We start from the raw sequence: 15727 nt of genomic DNA, 5'->3' as shown, positions 1-15727 counted from the left end.
TCTCTCCCCAACACCAGCCCATGAACCATCGTCACCTCCCAACCCCAACCCCAAAGATACGCAATACCAAGCGCGCGACAACGTCATTCCTTAACCAGAGTTCAGAAACCATGCGCCACATCCGTATTATCCGACCCACTACAGCCAATCAACGCGCTACTGGTTTCATTCCGCTCTGGCCAAGAATCTCCGCCGTGCAGGGCCGCGACGCAGGGACTGCTTTAGGTGTGCCGCAAGCCGGACCAAGGCTCCGGACGTTTGGCGAGAACGTTTGGCGCATGTCATGAGCTAGACGGGAAGCGAAGTTTGGAGCGCGAAGCCATAGTGAGGGGTGTGTGAAGGTAGATGGTGCAGAGTGACGCCGAGCAAGCAACAACAACAACGATGTATAAAAACCCACCCTGCGAACGAGGAATGTAGGATCATTAATCACACAATCCAAACAACTACTTCCACATTCTCAAAGTCGGAACCAAATAACTCCAAAAGCTCCCAACTCATCCCCGAAGAGCAAACAATCAAACTCCCTTTTCCAAAACTTGAAACTCGAAGTCCTTGCCGACTTCAGATCGAACACTGCTTCGCTTTACGCGCTACATACATCACTACCCCAACCACCATAATGGGCTGCGGACCTTCTCGCATGGGCAGCGGACGTCGCGGCGGTATGGGCTCCCGCATGGGCGGACCCTCCAAGGTCGTGAACGTGCACAACCACGGCGGTGGCGGCATGGATATGGGCGGACGCAGGAGTGGAGGCGGCATGATGGGCGGAGGTGGTGGTATGGGTGGAGGACGCCGCGGTCGTGGCATGGGTAGGAGGAGGTTCTAGGTGGACGATGAATTGAACAAGATGAGGAGCAGATGAAGGGATGAAGGGATGAGGGGATGAAGGGATGAGGGGATGAGTTGGGAGTGGGGGGTTTGGTGATGATTTGACGATTGGATGGTTGCTTTGGATTGTGACTTGAGTCTTGTATTATCATGTTGGTTTAGCGATGCGAGTTGAGCGAGCGAAAATTTACTTTTATGGTTGTAATTCAGTGCACATGCTGGTTTGAAGTGAGTTTCTGTGATGCGTGAATACTTAACTTGTCTGTTGCAACATATTTCCTCGGAGGGGTTGTTCCTGCTTTGTGAAGTCGAACTTTGCAGAAGTTACTCCGGGACAGCTTCGTGAGGTTATGGCAAAGGCGTGGTGGTGTTGTGAACCCGGCCAAAGCCGCAATTCTCATCAGGGGACTGGTGTTTGTAACACCAGAGACTACGTGCTATTTCCAAGAATACACGCGAGGATTGAGATATACAGAGTTACATTCGCGCTATGTGAGAATGCAGGTCCTTCGGCCTCCATATCATCGCCACGGGTGTCAACTGATAAGCTCAGGAATCCTTCGATCGTCGCAGTTCGCCTAAAGTCCTGCACTCATGGAGGAGTGAACAAGTCTTCAGAGAGGATGGCAAGTTGAAACCCTCAGACTTAAACCCTGACGAACTTGGTGTGCGAACCGGATGCAATGATAGGCCCAGGCTTGTCGTCAATCACCTTCCAGATGGTCGCAGTCGTAAAGGCCAATGTGCCTCCGACCTTGCCAGCCCTACCCTCGACCTCTATCCAGTCTCCATCCTTGGCTGAGGTCTGGTAGGAGATGTGGATGTCGGTGCTTACGCCTGTCTTGGTTCGGTTGTCGTAGGCTGCGATGGCAACACCGCCCACCCAGTCGATAAGCGTAGCTGAGACAGAACCATGAATACCACCATGGGCATTTACGTGGTTTTTTGTCAACAGCAGGCGAGCGCGAACTACGCCCTTTGACGCGTAGGTCAGTTTGATGTCGTCGAGCAGGAACTGGTAGATGGGACTGTGTGGCTTCCGTCCCTCCCAGAACTTCTCAACATGTGCGAGGATCTCGGGGTCGTTTGCTGCTTCTACACTCATTGTAGCAGTAAGTGGGTTTGGTAAGAAGATTGATGTTTCGTTGGGGCTGAAATGAGAGCGTCTGTAAAATCTGACATGTCAGATAATGTCCCCCTAAGTTCGCAAGCAAGGTAGATCAGCTCTCCCATTGGCTAGATCGCTGCAGGACCCCTGCTAGCACCATGTCGATCATTCACGCGAATCTGGTTCCCCAGATGTCCAGATATGTCAATTTTGAAACGGCGTACCTTGCCACTAGTTGGTGCACCCTCCTCACGATTTACCCGAACACTTACAGAACACGTAACCAGACATAGCCGCTCCATGTTAAAGCCACCATGAGCGACCCTGTCCATCCGCTCCACGATCTACGCGACTCCACCGTGGAGAAACCCCACGATGCGCCAGTTACCCCCGAGAACACATCGTCTCTGGACCTGAAGGCACTCACCGACCGCGTGCTGACCTTCCTGGCTACGTCGACGAACGAGACACTTGCAGCCTGCCTTGCAGGGCTGGGCGCCTGCACATATTTGATATTAGGCCGGGTCGGGCTGGTGTTGATGGGCATAGTGGGCGGAGTTGTCTTGCATGCAACCTGGGAAGGGAGCGCTCAGGGCGGCAATGCTGGGGCAGAGGGAAAGGGCGCGGGGGCCCGGAGACACGAGCTGGGTGTCGACGTAGCGCACAGGGTGCTTGACTGGCGGGATACACGGTCAGGAGGGAACGAGAAGCGCGAGCATGACCAGTCTGAGCTGAGCATGAAGCTGTATTCGGGCAAGAACCTGGACTTCTCGGGCTTCCAGCCAGAGACGGCAGCAGCACTCACGGAGCTGACGGACGCCGTCATCCGGGACTACGTCAAGTATGTCCATGTAGCGCCACGTATGTACTGTTCTAATGCATTGCAGGTGGTGGTATTCACCTGTCTTACCCACCGAAAATGACTTCCCCAACTCGTGCCGTCAGACGTTCATTGCTTTCATCCTCGGTATATCTGCACATCTCTCCCGCAAGCGACCAGCCGACAACCTTATCGACTTTGTGACACGTTCGTCTTCGTTCGCCATTATCATGTTGCAGGAGATAGCCTCGGCGACAAGCGCATCACCGGGCGACACGCCCTCTGAAGCAGTCGACCTGTACTTGAAGACGAAGCAAGACAGCGTATTAGCCAACATACTCGATTCTGACTACCAGATGAGGCAGTTCAGCATAGCCGCCGAGGACATACTGCAGAACTACCTGGAGCACAAGACCTACAACTGCGTGCCAGCACGAGTGTTCCTGCACCAGATTCTTGCCAAAGTTATACTGGAGATGATTGTCGTCAGCTGTTCGAAGCCAGAATGGATCAACGGCTGGATTATATATCTCCTGGAAGACGGCGAACCAGAGCTCATGAATGCCCTCGACGCAGGCGTGGAGGGCTCCTCTACACAGCTATCGGCTATCAAGAACAACGTGGAAAAGCATGAGAAGGCCTCGAACCAGACATCATCACCCGAGAGCAGGGAGCACAAGCGAGTTGTTAGCCGGGCACAAGATGCCATGGATGAGGCCATGCAAGAAGCACAGCGCCTAAGTCAGATGATCGCTGAAGAGGACGTCAAGCGTCTGAGAGAGTTGCATAAGCAAACCACCTCGAGTTCGACTGTTAACGACGATCAGTCGGAGAGCACAACTCAGGGAATGGTCACCCCGACGTCGTCGCAAAGCGGAAGCCATGCTGAGAGCGAGATGGCAGACCTTGGCATCTCAGGTCTCTCAACCAGTGCGTCGTCGCGAGTCGCGCCTCCATCTCCGCCACGAGCTTCTGAAGAGTCCAAGCGAGAAGCTAGGAAGACATTCACAAGCTTCGACCAACTCGTTCCGAGTCAGCCCACTACAGCTTTGATGGACAACCGACCTGCTATTGAGAAGCCTGCTCCACTAACACTCCATAATAGCACCATGTCCATCTTTGACGATAGCTTGCCGGGAGAGAAAGGTACAATAAAGACCAAGCCCACCGCGGAGTATCTGATTCAGATTGAGCCTAAGTCGCATCACCACACTGGCTGGATGACAGCTCGTAAATATGCCGAGTTCGAGACACTACACGAGGTGATACGTCGCATAGCCGCCATCACAGGAACAGCCGGCTTTACTGAAACCCACTCTGACTTACCGACTTGGAAAGGTCATACCAAAGCGTCTCTTCGAGGGGAACTGGAGCGCTATCTCAACGATGCTGTCAAGTTTCAGCCGTTAGCAGAGAGCGAAGGCATGAAGCGCTTTCTCGAGAAAGAACTCGGCTCTGGCAAGACTCCAAGCGGCGGGTTTCCCGGGATAGGTTGGGCGGGCCAGACCTTTGACAATATGGGCAAGGGAGTGCTTGACGTACTCACAAAAGCGCCGAAGGAGGTCGCGGGAGGCGGTAAGGCGTTTTTCGGCAATGTTACTGGCGTTCTAGGGAGTGTTGCGGCGCCTCTTGGAGGGTCGAGAAAGCAACGCGACTCCATCATCGGTGCCAGCAGCAGTACCAACGATCTCGCTTCTGTATCTACCACTTCTACTGCACCGATACAGACAAGACACAGCAGAGCGGAATCCACAGTCTCCGAACTCCCCAAGCACATCCGCTCAGAAAGTACACTGTCCTTGGCAGCAGCAAAACGCACATCCGTCGACTCAGTCAGGAACTCTAACTCGCCCATTGTCGACCAGCAACCCTCGCGCGAAGCACCCATGGAGCGCCGCGCATCTTCCCAATTTGACGGCGAGAACCATCCATCCGGCTTGTCTTCACGATATGGATCCAGGAGTAACAGCCGCGCCACTAGCGTACGGGAGAGCATGGAGCAAGACCTCAGTCCTCTGATGGGCGGCGATCAAATCTTAAACCTACCACCCATACCAAGCGAGATTCCCGACGACTACCGCACCAACTCCCCAGCACCCAACCAACACCACCGCAACACCTCACGTGCATCCACAACACCCCTCGCTACAACCAACGATGTGGCCCCGCCTCTCCCCCGCCGCCCATCTACCACATCCCTCTCATCGCCATCCAAGAAACCACTCCCCACAACCACACCAGCATCGACATCGACATCAACATCAACACCACACACGCCCCTCACCCAACCCGAAACAACCGTCCTAATCGAGCTAATCTTTGCGGTGATAACCTCCCTCTACACCCTCTCCTCCGCCTGGACCCTCCGCCGCACCCTCCTCAACGCAGCGAAAACCTTCCTCCTCCGCCCCTCAAACCCACAACTCCTCTCCATCCAAACCCTGCTGCAAACCACCGTCTTGGACAATAACGCCAGCGACGCAGGCATGGCACATCATCTGCGCCAGATACGGCAGAACGCGCTGCCCACCACCGACGAGCTAACCGCGTGGCCTGAGGAGCTTGGGCACGAGGAGAAGGAGAGATTGAGAGTGAAGGCGAGGAAGTTGCTGGTGGAGAGGGGCGTGCCGATGGCGCTTATGAGTGTTATGGGGCAGGCGGCTAGTGGGGAGGCGTTGGGGAAGGTGTTTGATGTGTTGCAGGAGGGGAGGGTGGCGAGGGGGTTTGTGTTTGGACTTGTTTTGCAGGGACTTAGGGGGGTTACGCAGTAGCTGGGGTTTTGTTTCTTGGGGGATGGGGATGGAGGTTGGATGTATATGAGATCGGGACGGGTGTTTGGGGTGATTAGATTTTCTTGGTTTTATGACGAAAATGGCATGAATCCTGGCGTTGGAATATGACAATACATCGCTATGGTACTTTCTACTTTACTCAATACTTTGACTAAGAAGCTTACACACATACATCACATGAAAAGACCTCAAACATGTGAAGGAAAATTACAGTCAAAACTCTGCATTAAACTCATAAACAGACATAGACTAATTCTCGTACCCAGCCGAGACCAACCAAACAAAACAATAACGAGAAAGACCCAGACAAGATCCGCCAACTGCATCCCATCCCATTCCTATTCCCATCCCAAAACCACTATCCATACGCCAAACCAGCAAGAAAATCCCGCCCAATCCATAACCACGTAAGCAAAACATCTCATCATGCTCTCCACAGGATATCATCGTAGACCCAAGTACCCAAACCAAACCAAACCACATCATGCACCCACACTCTCCAAGCCCAATACTCCCAATCGATCCCCACTATCCATCGCAACAAACCAACCATGCAACGCCGTCGAACTCAAGACCGCCATCGAACTCGAAATCAACAGTCGAACTCGAACATCGCGGTGAACTCAAAACCATGGATTGAACTCAAGACGGCGGCCGAACTCAAAACGATTGTTGGTAGGTGGGTGCTGGTCTGGACTGGGGATGATTGGTGGTATCTTGTTAGGCTACTCATCATCATCTTCATCCTCACGCAACGGTGCTCTCTTCCTCCTCGGCAGCTCGGCGGAAGTAGTCCGCATCCACGAGTTCCGAACTCTCTTCACCATCGGCGGAGGGCAGATCCGCATCGATGTCCAAGTCGTCTGGGGCGATGTCCATCTCTGCCCTGACGGCTTCAACGGCGCGGTCGATGTCGGAGTCTGTTGGCATGGGGACATCGCTGTCTGCCGTCGGGGTGGATATCTCAGACGGGTCGAGTTTGACAGTAGGTTCGTCGTCGTTGTTCTCATCGTCGCTGTAGTTGGACGTCTCGTCGATGTCTTTGTCAGCTTGAGAACCGTAGGATGTGCGACGGTCGACGTCGGTGCCGGTCATGTAGGAGCCGGTATCGTAGGTGTACTCTGTGCCTGTTCCACCGAAGCTGGATTGATCCTCGTAGCCAGGTGTCTCGCAGCCAGGCGTTTCGCCCTCAGGGTGGCTCTCCGAGTATTGCGAGCGGCTGCCGATGCTATAGCGGCGCTCTGTACCCGATTCGCTCTGTATGTCTTCCTCGGCAATGGAAGGAGCAATAGATGGGGCGGCGTGCTCGGCTTCAGTCTCGTCTTCTTCCTTCAGTGGGGCATTCTCTTTGTTTGCGACCACGGCGCTTGGGCGACTACCCCAAGATCCCTTGCGCAGAGCCGGGGTCTTGACTGAGTGGCTTCGCTTCAAGCCACTGTTGGAGGTCAGAGCGGTGTTGGTTGTCGGGTAAGGCTGGGCACCGGTAGGGGCGTTGCCGCTGATCTGACTGAGCGAGAGGATACGTCGGTTTGCCGGATTTGCGGGTGCACCATTGCGACGGACGGCAGGCCGAGGCTTCAAAGCGAAAGACAGTGCGGTTGCGGCAGCGCTTGGAGGCGGCATCATCCTGCCAGCTTCGTCGGTAACATCACCACTCATGCGCTTCTTCAGCTTGGAAGGACTCTTCGATCCATTCTTGGCGATCATGAGGGCGCGAGAATGGTCCATGATTCCGTTGAGGATACGGCGTTCAAGTGCGTCCGCCTTTGCGTCCATCATGTGTAGCTCTTCGCGCCTGATCTCGAGTGCAGTGTGGAGAGAGGAGACCTCACCAGTCAGACGCACTTTCTGATTGGCAAGGTTCTCACGCTCTCCCTGGAGCGCAGCGACAACAGCCAAAAGCGAGTCCTTCTCCTCCTTGAGTTCAAGCATCGTGCGCTCCTTTTCTTCCTTCAGCTCCTGCATGACGAGTTCCTTCTCGTCTTTCAGCTCTTGCATGATTCGCTCCTTCTCGGACTTGAGGAAGTCGATGTCAGCATCGAACTGCTCGATCTGGGCAGCTTTTTCGGACTTCAAGTTCTCGAGATCGGCCTCGAGGCACTCCTTCTGAGTAGTCCTGCGCTCCACGAGAAGAGCGAGCTCTTCTGCTTCACGTTCTTTGGTCTCGTTGCCATCGGTGATCGATTGGTTGTGTTTGGCGACGAAGTCACTCACTTCGACAGCAGTAGCCTTGACCTGAGCGTGGATTTCGTGGAGCTGTTCAAGCTGAAGGGCGGCCTGGGCGGCTTCATCGGCATGGCCGAGTAGTTTGTCCAGTTTCTCTTGCACGAAAGCATCATCGTATTTGGCCTCAGGTTCAACGGCAAGTAGCTTGTCGAGCTTCTCCTGTACAAAAGCGTCATCATACTTCGGCTCAGGCTCGACAGAAAGCAGCTTGTCGAGCTTCTCTTGCACAACGACGTCGTCGTATACAGCCTGGGGCTCGATGGCTAGCAGCATATCGAGCTTTTCCTGCAAAGGCGCATCATCGAACTTGGGTTGTTCGACAGCGAGTAGCAGGTCAAGCTTCTCCTGGATGGGCGCATCCTCAAACTTGGGCTGCTCGATAGCAAGTAGCATATCAAGCTTTTCTTGAATGGACGCATCATCAAACGTTGGCACTGGCTCAACAGCAAGAATCTTGTCGAGCTTCTCTTGAATGGAGACATCGTCAAACTGTGGTGCAGGCTCAATGGCAAGGAGTTGGTCGAGCTTGAGTTGAACCGGAGCATCATCGTACTTCTCTGGGACCTCAACCACTGGTGCAGGCAACAACTTTGGCAGGTTCTCGAAGTGGTTCTGGAGCTCCATGGCGCGAAGCTTAGCTTCTTCGTTCCAGTTTCGAGCGTGCTCATCAGCCTCTTCCTTGGTTTTCTGCGCGTGCTCGTAGTGTGCTTTGACCAGGGCTTCGATCTCTTGGAGCGCCAACATGAACTTGGGATGGTGCTCGGTGATGTTCTCCTGCAAACTCGCGAAGGCGGCCTCGACGTTCTTGATCTCGTCGCGCGTCTGCGAATGCTCTGTTCTGTCTTCGACCTTTTGCTCCTCGATCCTGGCAACGGTCTCGTCGATCTTGCCGACAACAGTCTCCGAAGCGGTCGACCAGCTTGTTGTGGCTCCTTCGAATTTGTCGTTCATTCCTGTGATCGAGGCGCCAAGTGTGTCGATGGTCAGGCGGAGCTCGTCGGCCATGGTCTTGGTGGTCTCCAGCATCTTCTCCTGTTCTTCGGCCTTCTCCTTCATCACTCGTGCCTGTTCGTCAGCCAGAAGTTGAGCGTCATCGTACTTCGCCATGAGCACATTGAACTTGTCCTCCAACTGCTCGGTGAAGCCGGCGATAATGGACTCTTTGACCTCGTCATGCTTCTCCAGGTGAAGGGCTGATTTTTCTGAATGATCATTCTGCAGGCCTTCAATCGATCCGTGCGCACGCTCAAACTCTCGCGACAGAGTCTCCATGAGTTCTTTGACGTCGGCAGTGACATTGTTTGTTCCGATGACTTCTTCAAGTGTCTTGAACGACTCCTTCAGGCTCTCGATCGGTGCTCCTTCGATGAGGTTGGTCTTGATCTCCTCCCTCATCTCATCCAGAGCTGTCTTGACTTCTACGATCGTTCCTACGATCGCCTCAGCTTCTTGCTTGCGATCGTCAAAGTTCTTTGCCGTCTTCATGATGTCCTCTTCATAAGTATCCTTCATCTTGTCGTGGCTGTCCCGGAAGTCATGAAGGAGGCCAGTAAGCTGTTCAACTTCGGCCTTGGACGCGAGTTCTTCCTGGATGGGCAGCTTCAAGTCATCGATCTTGACTTTGACATCGTCGACAAGCAGCGTAACAGCATCAATATCAGCCTTGGTTGCATGAGGTTCAGCTTCCTCAGGCTTTGCCGCTTTCATCTCATCCAAAGCTAGCTTGATGTCGTCGGCGATCACCTGGACTACCGTGATATCAGCCTTCGTTGCGCCTTCTTCTTCGATCTTCTTCGCGAGGGCATCCAAGGTTTCTGATGTAGTGCGAACAACTAACTCGACATCATCGAGATTCTCCTTTGTGACAGCGGTCGCGGGGTCCGGCAGGACGAGTTCCTCAATCTTGGCCTTGGTGTTGGCAAGCAGAGTCTCGATGGCGTCGGTGTCCTCCTTTCTCGCGAAGCCTTCAGGGACGGGCGGTGATGTTTCACGCTCCTGCAGGGTGAGGACTGCAATCTGAACGTCTTTGAGCAACTCTTCGATAGCGCCAAGGTCTTCCTTCATGGCTGTTCCAGGAACTGCAGCATGTTCGGCAGCCGGGGCCACATTCTGGATGTTCGCATCCATGGCTTCTACTCTGTCCTGGATTTGAGACAGAATGAGCTCCATCTTTTCCAGATCGTTTCGTCGCAAGGATTCTCCGACAACTTCCTGGCTTGCTGGCTCATCTACAATCTCCCGACTGGTTGACTCCTCCGCAGTCTCTGGATCTGCTGGTTCTGCCGGCTCCGCAGACTCTTCCACAATCTCGCGGCTGACAGCTTCGGCATCTCCATCATCAGCTAGGACAAGCTCGTTTCCAGCAGGCAAGGCGTTGGCATCTGCAACTCCTCTGTGGGACTTGAGTTCTTCAATGTCCGCACGCAAGCTGGCCAAACCTTCTTTGAGCGTGTCTAGAATCTCGTGGGAAACAGTCGTATCGGCTGGCTTCTCAACCAGCTTGGCAACGTCGGTCCGGATGCCTTCCAGTCCATCGTTGAGAGCATCGACAATCTCACCAGTAGCAGAATTGTAGCGTTCAGGATTGTCGAGCTTCTTCGTCAGGTGTGATTGCAAATCGTCGAGACCAAGCCGGATAGCTTCCAAGACTTCTTCAGTGTCGGCACGCGCGTGCTGTCGCGTGATGCCATCTGACAGACGGATTTGTTCGAGTTCTCCGCGGAATGCCTCGAGAAGTTCCTCGTTCATGCCGGATGACTGCGAATGTGCCTTGATCTCCTCCAAGCTAGCCTTGAGCGCCTCGAGCATCTGCGCCTTGTCGTTGTCTCCAGCGGGGACTAGAGCATTGCACACGGACTCCTTCAACGCTTCTAATTCTCCTTGGATAGTAGTGGCGTGGTCTTTGGAAGCGGTTGCCTGAGTCGCACTCAATTCATCGATGAGCCCTTTGACCGTATCAATGATTTCGTCCTTATCAGCAGTGCCACCAGGCGCAGCAAGGGTAGTTGCAAGAGTTTCGCGCAGGCTCTCAAACTCCTCTTTGACGCAAGCCAGCACTTCATCATTGGAGGATGTAGAAGTTGCAGTCTCGCCAAGAGCAACATGGAGTCCATCCAGCCCGGCTTGGAGTTTCTCGAGGACGTCGTTCTTGTGACCCGACGCATCCCCAAGTACAACCTCTTTCAACTGCTCGAACTCGTGCTTGATCGCTTCGTTGATCTCGTCGTTTGACTCGGGGCTCTCTTCTCGCAGAGCAACTTGAGATTTCATCTCCTCGAAGCCAGCATTGATGGCAGAAAGAATTTCTTCCTTGTCCTTGGCAGCTGGGGCGAACTGCGAACTTAGCTTCTCGTGGAGATCCTCAAGCTCTACTCGGACACCGTCCATAACCTCGTAGTTCTCGTTGGCATCCTTAGGTTTGTCAGCAAGGCCTTGGATTTCGGTACGCAGGTTGTCGAGGCCCTCCCGTAGTGCCTCGACGATTTCCTCCGTACTATTGCCAGCAGTTGAGGAGGAAGCCTTGAACTCAGCCTGCATTTCATCAATGAGAGCTTGCAGACGCTGTACACCGGCTTCGTTGTGGGCGTTAAGCTGGGGTTGGCACGCTTCAAGACCTGCTCGGACGGCATCGAAAAGAGGCTCTGGTGGGATATCGAGTTCCTGCGGTCCGAACTCATGATTGGAAAGGGCCTCCTTCATGACTTCCAGAACAACCTCTCTCGAAAGACTGTCGGACGAAGCTTGTTGAGGTTTTAGCTCGTCTAAGCATTCACGGACCGTCATGAGAATTTCCTCTCGGATCTCGTGAATCTCGTTGATGGGTGCAGGCAACTTCAGTTGCTGTAACGAGTCGTGGACAATCTCCTCAATCTCCTCCTTCGTCACTGCACCAGACCCGTTGTAGTCCTGAAGACCTTCGCGGAGACACTGGAGAATCTCATCACGTTCAAGGCCGAACTGTTGATTTTCGACATTCGGCTTGACCTCAACACTGTCGTATGCTTCGCGAACAGCGGCGACGATGGCTTCCCTATCCAAAGGTGCGCCTGGAGCAGCCTCGTGAGCTACCCCACGCTCTGTCAGTGCCTGCTTCATGACATCGTAAACTTCGTTACTATCGACAGTGTTTCGAGTGATGGCTGATGACATAGACTGGCGTCGCCTCTCGCGCATGGCCTTGTCGATGTGCTCCTTGAGATTTGCAAGTTCCTCCTGAATGATGACACTGACGTCTTGGGTGGGTTGGTCCTCCTCGTCATCGTCGATGGGTTCCTCTGCCCTCGCTTGCTCAGATTCCTCAATCTTGCGGGCGAGCTCGCGACCCATTGCTAGAACCTCATCCCGGAGATCCTGAACGAGTGTCTTGGTTGTCATGGTAACGCCGCCCGCCTCAGCAACGCTATCCTTGATCTTGCGCAAGAATTTCAACATCTCGTCGCCAACAAAGTCGGCAGCCTTGGGGCTCGAGTATGCCTCAGCTCCATTCAGCGGGTAACCTGCCGACATGGTTCGTGTAAGCGCTCCCGCACCCGGCGAAGGCTGGAATGAAGCCGATCCAGGAGGATGGAGGCTGGAGCCTTGCTTGACAAATTCGACCAATTCAGACACCTTCTTGGCAGTGTCGCCAGTGGCCTGGTCAACGAGCTTCTGAAGGCTCGAAATCAAGCGCTCCTGGCCGTCCTTGGTCACCATCTCGCGGATAATCTTCTCGAGCATGGCGACACTAGCGGCACCCTCGACAGAGTATGGATTTGGACTACCTATCCTCTCGTCTGGCCAGCCGCTGGGCGAGGTCATTCGAGGGAAGGTGAACTGCTTGATGGGCGTCATGTGAGGATCTTCGAGGTTCAGACTGCCCAGACGGGACGTGTCTGCTGGTTTGCTCGGTGTGCTGGCTACCGCAGCCGCCGCCGCCTCTTGCTGCTTCTGTGTCATGGTCTGCAGCAGGTCCTTGAGCGACTGGCGAATGTCCTCGTCGCGCGTGGTGGTGGCCTCCTTCAGGCTGATTAGGTCGACAGCGTTGTCCTTACTTCGACGACTGAGCTGAGACATGTCCTTTTGCAGATTCGACACGATCGATGAGATGCTGAAGAGCTGGCTGGAGATGGAGTCCATTGGCTGTCCCTGTGCCTGAGCCTGTGCCTGCGCCTGCGCGGGTGGGGCTGGAGACCGAGATGGGGAGGGGGTGCTGACGGCGGGGGGCGACGGAGGATCGAGGATGTGTGCGGGGATGGACATGTTCTGGAGCGCCATCATGGTCGCGGATGGGGGTGTGTGTTCTGCGTAGATGGATCTGTGGGACGGTCGCAGTGTGGGCGTATTACTCAGGTCGTACCGCGACGCCGGGGTCGGGGTGTGCAGCTGCAGCGGGCTCACGCCTGCGTCCTTGCCAAAGTAGTCTCTCTCTGTCGCGCGCGGTGGGGTCGCGGATCGTGTGGGCGGCCTCTCTGGTGACCTCTCCGGCGATCGCTCCGGCGAGCGGTGTGTCTCGAGGTAGCTGCGCAGGTCGCGGACGCCGTTGGGCTGCAGCGACTGCATGCGCTTGTGGTGGTTGCCCTTGACCAGGGCGCGCTCGGGCGACTTGCTCTGCAGCGGCATGGGGTTCACTGTGTAGGAGCTTGCGGGGGCGCTCTCCCGCGCCTTCTCTTCCAGCGCCTTCGCGACCTGCATGATGGCGGCTGACGTGTTGGGGCGCGTCGTGAGCTTCGGCGACCCCGGGCCGCCGGGGTTCATGGGGAGTGGGGGCTGAGAGCTTGTCAGAAGGTCCTTACGCTGTCCAGACTGCAGAGGGCGTACCGGCGCGCGTTCTGGATCAGACGAGTCCCACATTGGGATGCCTCCTGAGAACGAGAGAGAGTGGTTATGGCGGACAAGTTCACGGTCGTAGTCCATGTCGGGGTATTAGGTGTATAAGGTGTATATAGCAGCGCGAGTGTAGTATTGCAAATGAGGTGGGCAATAACCAGAGGCAGAATGTCGCGCGTCAATTGCAATTGCAGGTGCAGTTGCAGGGGCTCAAAGCAGAATCGCTCGAGTGGGTATCAAAGGCTCGTAAAAATCGTGATGTGATGGCGGTGAAATGCGAGGGCGCAACGGCTAATGTATCGGAGACTTGTTGTTTACAGTCCATGCGCTTTGTTGTGGACCCCGCCGCAGAGGTAGCCGCTGCCAGCTCAGCGTCTCCAGGCCAGCGACTCGTGGCTGGCGAATCACAGCACACCGGCGCGAACACGGCGGTGTGGATGGCTATCGCGAGAACACCTGATCGGGGTAGAAGGATGATTGCAGCTCGTCTGTCCTCTTGCGTGCGCGATGGATGCTCGTCATATCTCGTTGGCTGTCAGGCACGTTCCTCTGCGAAGCACAAGCCATGATCGATGCTCTGCGTTGCTTTTCCAAGAGATCATTCGCCGTCAATTCAAAATGTCTATGAGCATCGTAAACACTTCAACAGGACGCGAATGGTCTGCACTTGATACGTCTAAACGTGTCCTTACATTATCTCCTTGATCTATTCCAGGCTAGACGCGACTCATTAGTAGAGATGGAGAACATGCACAATGATCCACCATGGCATGCAAACGCAGAGCATGGCGCATATCCCGCACTAGCAACGCGACTATCTCGAACCTCACAACATCAGTGAAGCAACCCCAACATTCACCATGCTCGTAGGACTGTGCGGAGGCAAGCAGCGCCCTGATGACGGCCAACAGTTGCTGACGCGGCTCAGGTATCTGCGCGGGCAAGTCGTCGATAGCGCAATACCTCGCCGAGGAGCTCGGCTTCAAGCACATCCGCCTCGAGCAGACACCCGCCATAGCTGCCACAGCCGCGCCGTATGCAATTGAAGAGTCCAGTGACACACACCACACATTCTCCAACGTTGATGCCCTCGTCGACTTTGTCACGCTGCGCTGGAGAGAACGCTGGGTGACAACCGACATATGGGATGACACTGTCGTCGATGCACTGCTCAAGCGGCCCTTCTTCCTGCTCATCAGCGTGGACGCCCCAGTGAGTGTGCGATGGCAGAGGCTCAAGGCGCGGTATGCTGCTGAGCAGCTTAATCCCCCCACTCTTGAGGAGTTTGTCCTCCGCAACGACGCACACCTCTTTACGCCGCGGACGGGCCTAAGTGCCATGTTTCAGCGAGCACAGCTCAAGCTGCTCAACTCTGCCTCGTCCATTGCCCAGCTGCGCGATGCCGTCCGCTCACTCGACCTCACCGACGAAGCCCGTCTGCGTCCAAACTGGGACCAGTACTTCATGCAGCTGGCGGATCTGGCGGCGCACAGGAGCAATTGCATGAAGAGGCGTGTCGGCTGCTGCATAGTCAGAGGGAAGAGAGTCATAAGCACGGGATACAATGGCACGCCGAGGGGTATGACGAACTGCAACGAGGGCGGGTGTAGGTGAATACATAGGTTTCTCACATATCTTTTCTAATGTTTTCCAGGCCCGCGATGCAACAACGCTGCCAAAGGCGGTGCAGATCTCTCGACATGTCTTTGTCTGCACGCCGAGGAGAACGCGCTTCTCGAAGCCGGACGAGACCGTATTGGCGAAAACGCGACTCTCTACTGCAACACCTGTCCCTGTCTAACCTGCAGCGTCAAGATCACTCAAGTCGGCATCAGCGAAGTTGTCTACAATCAAGGCTACTTGGTCGATACCCTGACTGCCAAGATATTCGCCGAAAGTGGTGTGCGACTACGACAATTCTCCCCTCCCACAGGAGGCCTGGTGGATCTCTCTTTGGGCTCGTTGGCGGATACAGAGGGTGGAACTGCCAAAGGAATGGGTAAAGTTGAAGACATCAGAAGTGTTCTAAACGATCCCGATTTTGTGTAAACACCACAAGGTTTGGCGACTACACAGCATTTTCATAGAGCAGAAATAAAAACTTCACACAGTAGCCAGGAGGTCTTCAAGGGTGAATACAGT

The 15727-nt window shown here is 54.8% G+C and overlaps 5 protein-coding genes across 5 annotated transcripts; 2 read left to right on the top strand and 3 right to left on the bottom strand.

Moving 5' to 3' along the window:
* Window positions 1–1333: 1333 nt before the first annotated feature.
* On the bottom strand, window positions 1334–1991 carry P153DRAFT_371064 (Thioesterase/thiol ester dehydrase-isomerase). Its single transcript, XM_033669174.1, has one exon. It carries the CDS (start codon window positions 1937–1939, stop codon window positions 1481–1483), a length of 459 nt encoding a protein of 152 aa, XP_033518583.1. The 5' UTR covers window positions 1940–1991; the 3' UTR covers window positions 1334–1480.
* Window positions 1992–2160: 169 nt separating this feature from the next.
* On the top strand, window positions 2161–5533 carry P153DRAFT_426644 (uncharacterized protein; the record flags this gene model as incomplete). Its single annotated transcript, XM_033672614.1, has 2 exons — window positions 2161–2783; window positions 2830–5533. Exons 1-2 carry the CDS (start codon window positions 2257–2259, stop codon window positions 5531–5533), a joined length of 3231 nt encoding a protein of 1076 aa, XP_033518582.1. The 5' UTR covers window positions 2161–2256.
* Window positions 5534–5761: 228 nt separating this feature from the next.
* On the bottom strand, window positions 5762–6170 carry P153DRAFT_136930 (uncharacterized protein). The gene has a single exon (XM_033662080.1). It carries the CDS (start codon window positions 6038–6040, stop codon window positions 5804–5806), a length of 237 nt encoding a protein of 78 aa, XP_033518581.1. The 5' UTR covers window positions 6041–6170; the 3' UTR covers window positions 5762–5803.
* A 131-nt stretch (window positions 6171–6301) lies between these two features.
* P153DRAFT_390734 (uncharacterized protein) lies at window positions 6302–13672 on the bottom strand (the record flags this gene model as incomplete). The annotated part of the gene is made up of 2 exons (XM_033670973.1): window positions 6302–13525; window positions 13577–13672. 2 exons carry the CDS (start codon window positions 13670–13672, stop codon window positions 6302–6304), a joined length of 7320 nt encoding a protein of 2439 aa, XP_033518580.1.
* A 416-nt stretch (window positions 13673–14088) lies between these two features.
* On the top strand, window positions 14089–15706 carry P153DRAFT_327170 (uncharacterized protein). The gene is made up of 3 exons (XM_033665320.1): window positions 14089–14467; window positions 14514–15191; window positions 15240–15706. The coding sequence occupies exons 1-3, from the start codon at window positions 14446–14448 to the stop codon at window positions 15632–15634; spliced, it is 1095 nt and encodes a 364-aa protein (XP_033518579.1). The 5' UTR covers window positions 14089–14445; the 3' UTR covers window positions 15635–15706.
* The last annotated feature ends 21 nt before the right edge of the window (window positions 15707–15727 follow it).

This window comes from Dothidotthia symphoricarpi (assembly GCF_010015815.1).
Source record: "Dothidotthia symphoricarpi CBS 119687 unplaced genomic scaffold P153scaffold_24, whole genome shotgun sequence".
Classification (NCBI taxonomy): domain Eukaryota; kingdom Fungi; phylum Ascomycota; class Dothideomycetes; order Pleosporales; family Dothidotthiaceae; genus Dothidotthia; species Dothidotthia symphoricarpi.
Note: the sequence above shows the minus strand (reverse complement) of the source record. Positions and strands in the feature narration are given on the sequence as shown.

Bases quoted from the DNA above. Each gene is read 5' to 3' on its own strand.
- P153DRAFT_371064 (XM_033669174.1), bottom strand. From the start codon at position 1,939: ATGAGTGTAGAAGCAGCAAACGACCCCGAGATCCTCGCACATGTTGAG.
- P153DRAFT_136930 (XM_033662080.1), bottom strand. From the start codon at position 6,040: ATGATGTGGTTTGGTTTGGTTTGGGTACTTGGGTCTACGATGATATCC.
- P153DRAFT_327170 (XM_033665320.1), top strand. From the start codon at position 14,446: ATGCTCGTAGGACTGTGCGGAG. The intron at 14,468-14,513 runs GCAAGCAGCGCC...GACGCGGCTCAG, and splicing joins GCTCGTAGGACTGTGCGGAG to GTATCTGCGCGGGCAAGTCG. The intron at 15,192-15,239 runs GTAGGTGAATAC...AATGTTTTCCAG, and splicing joins GAACTGCAACGAGGGCGGGT to GCCCGCGATGCAACAACGCT.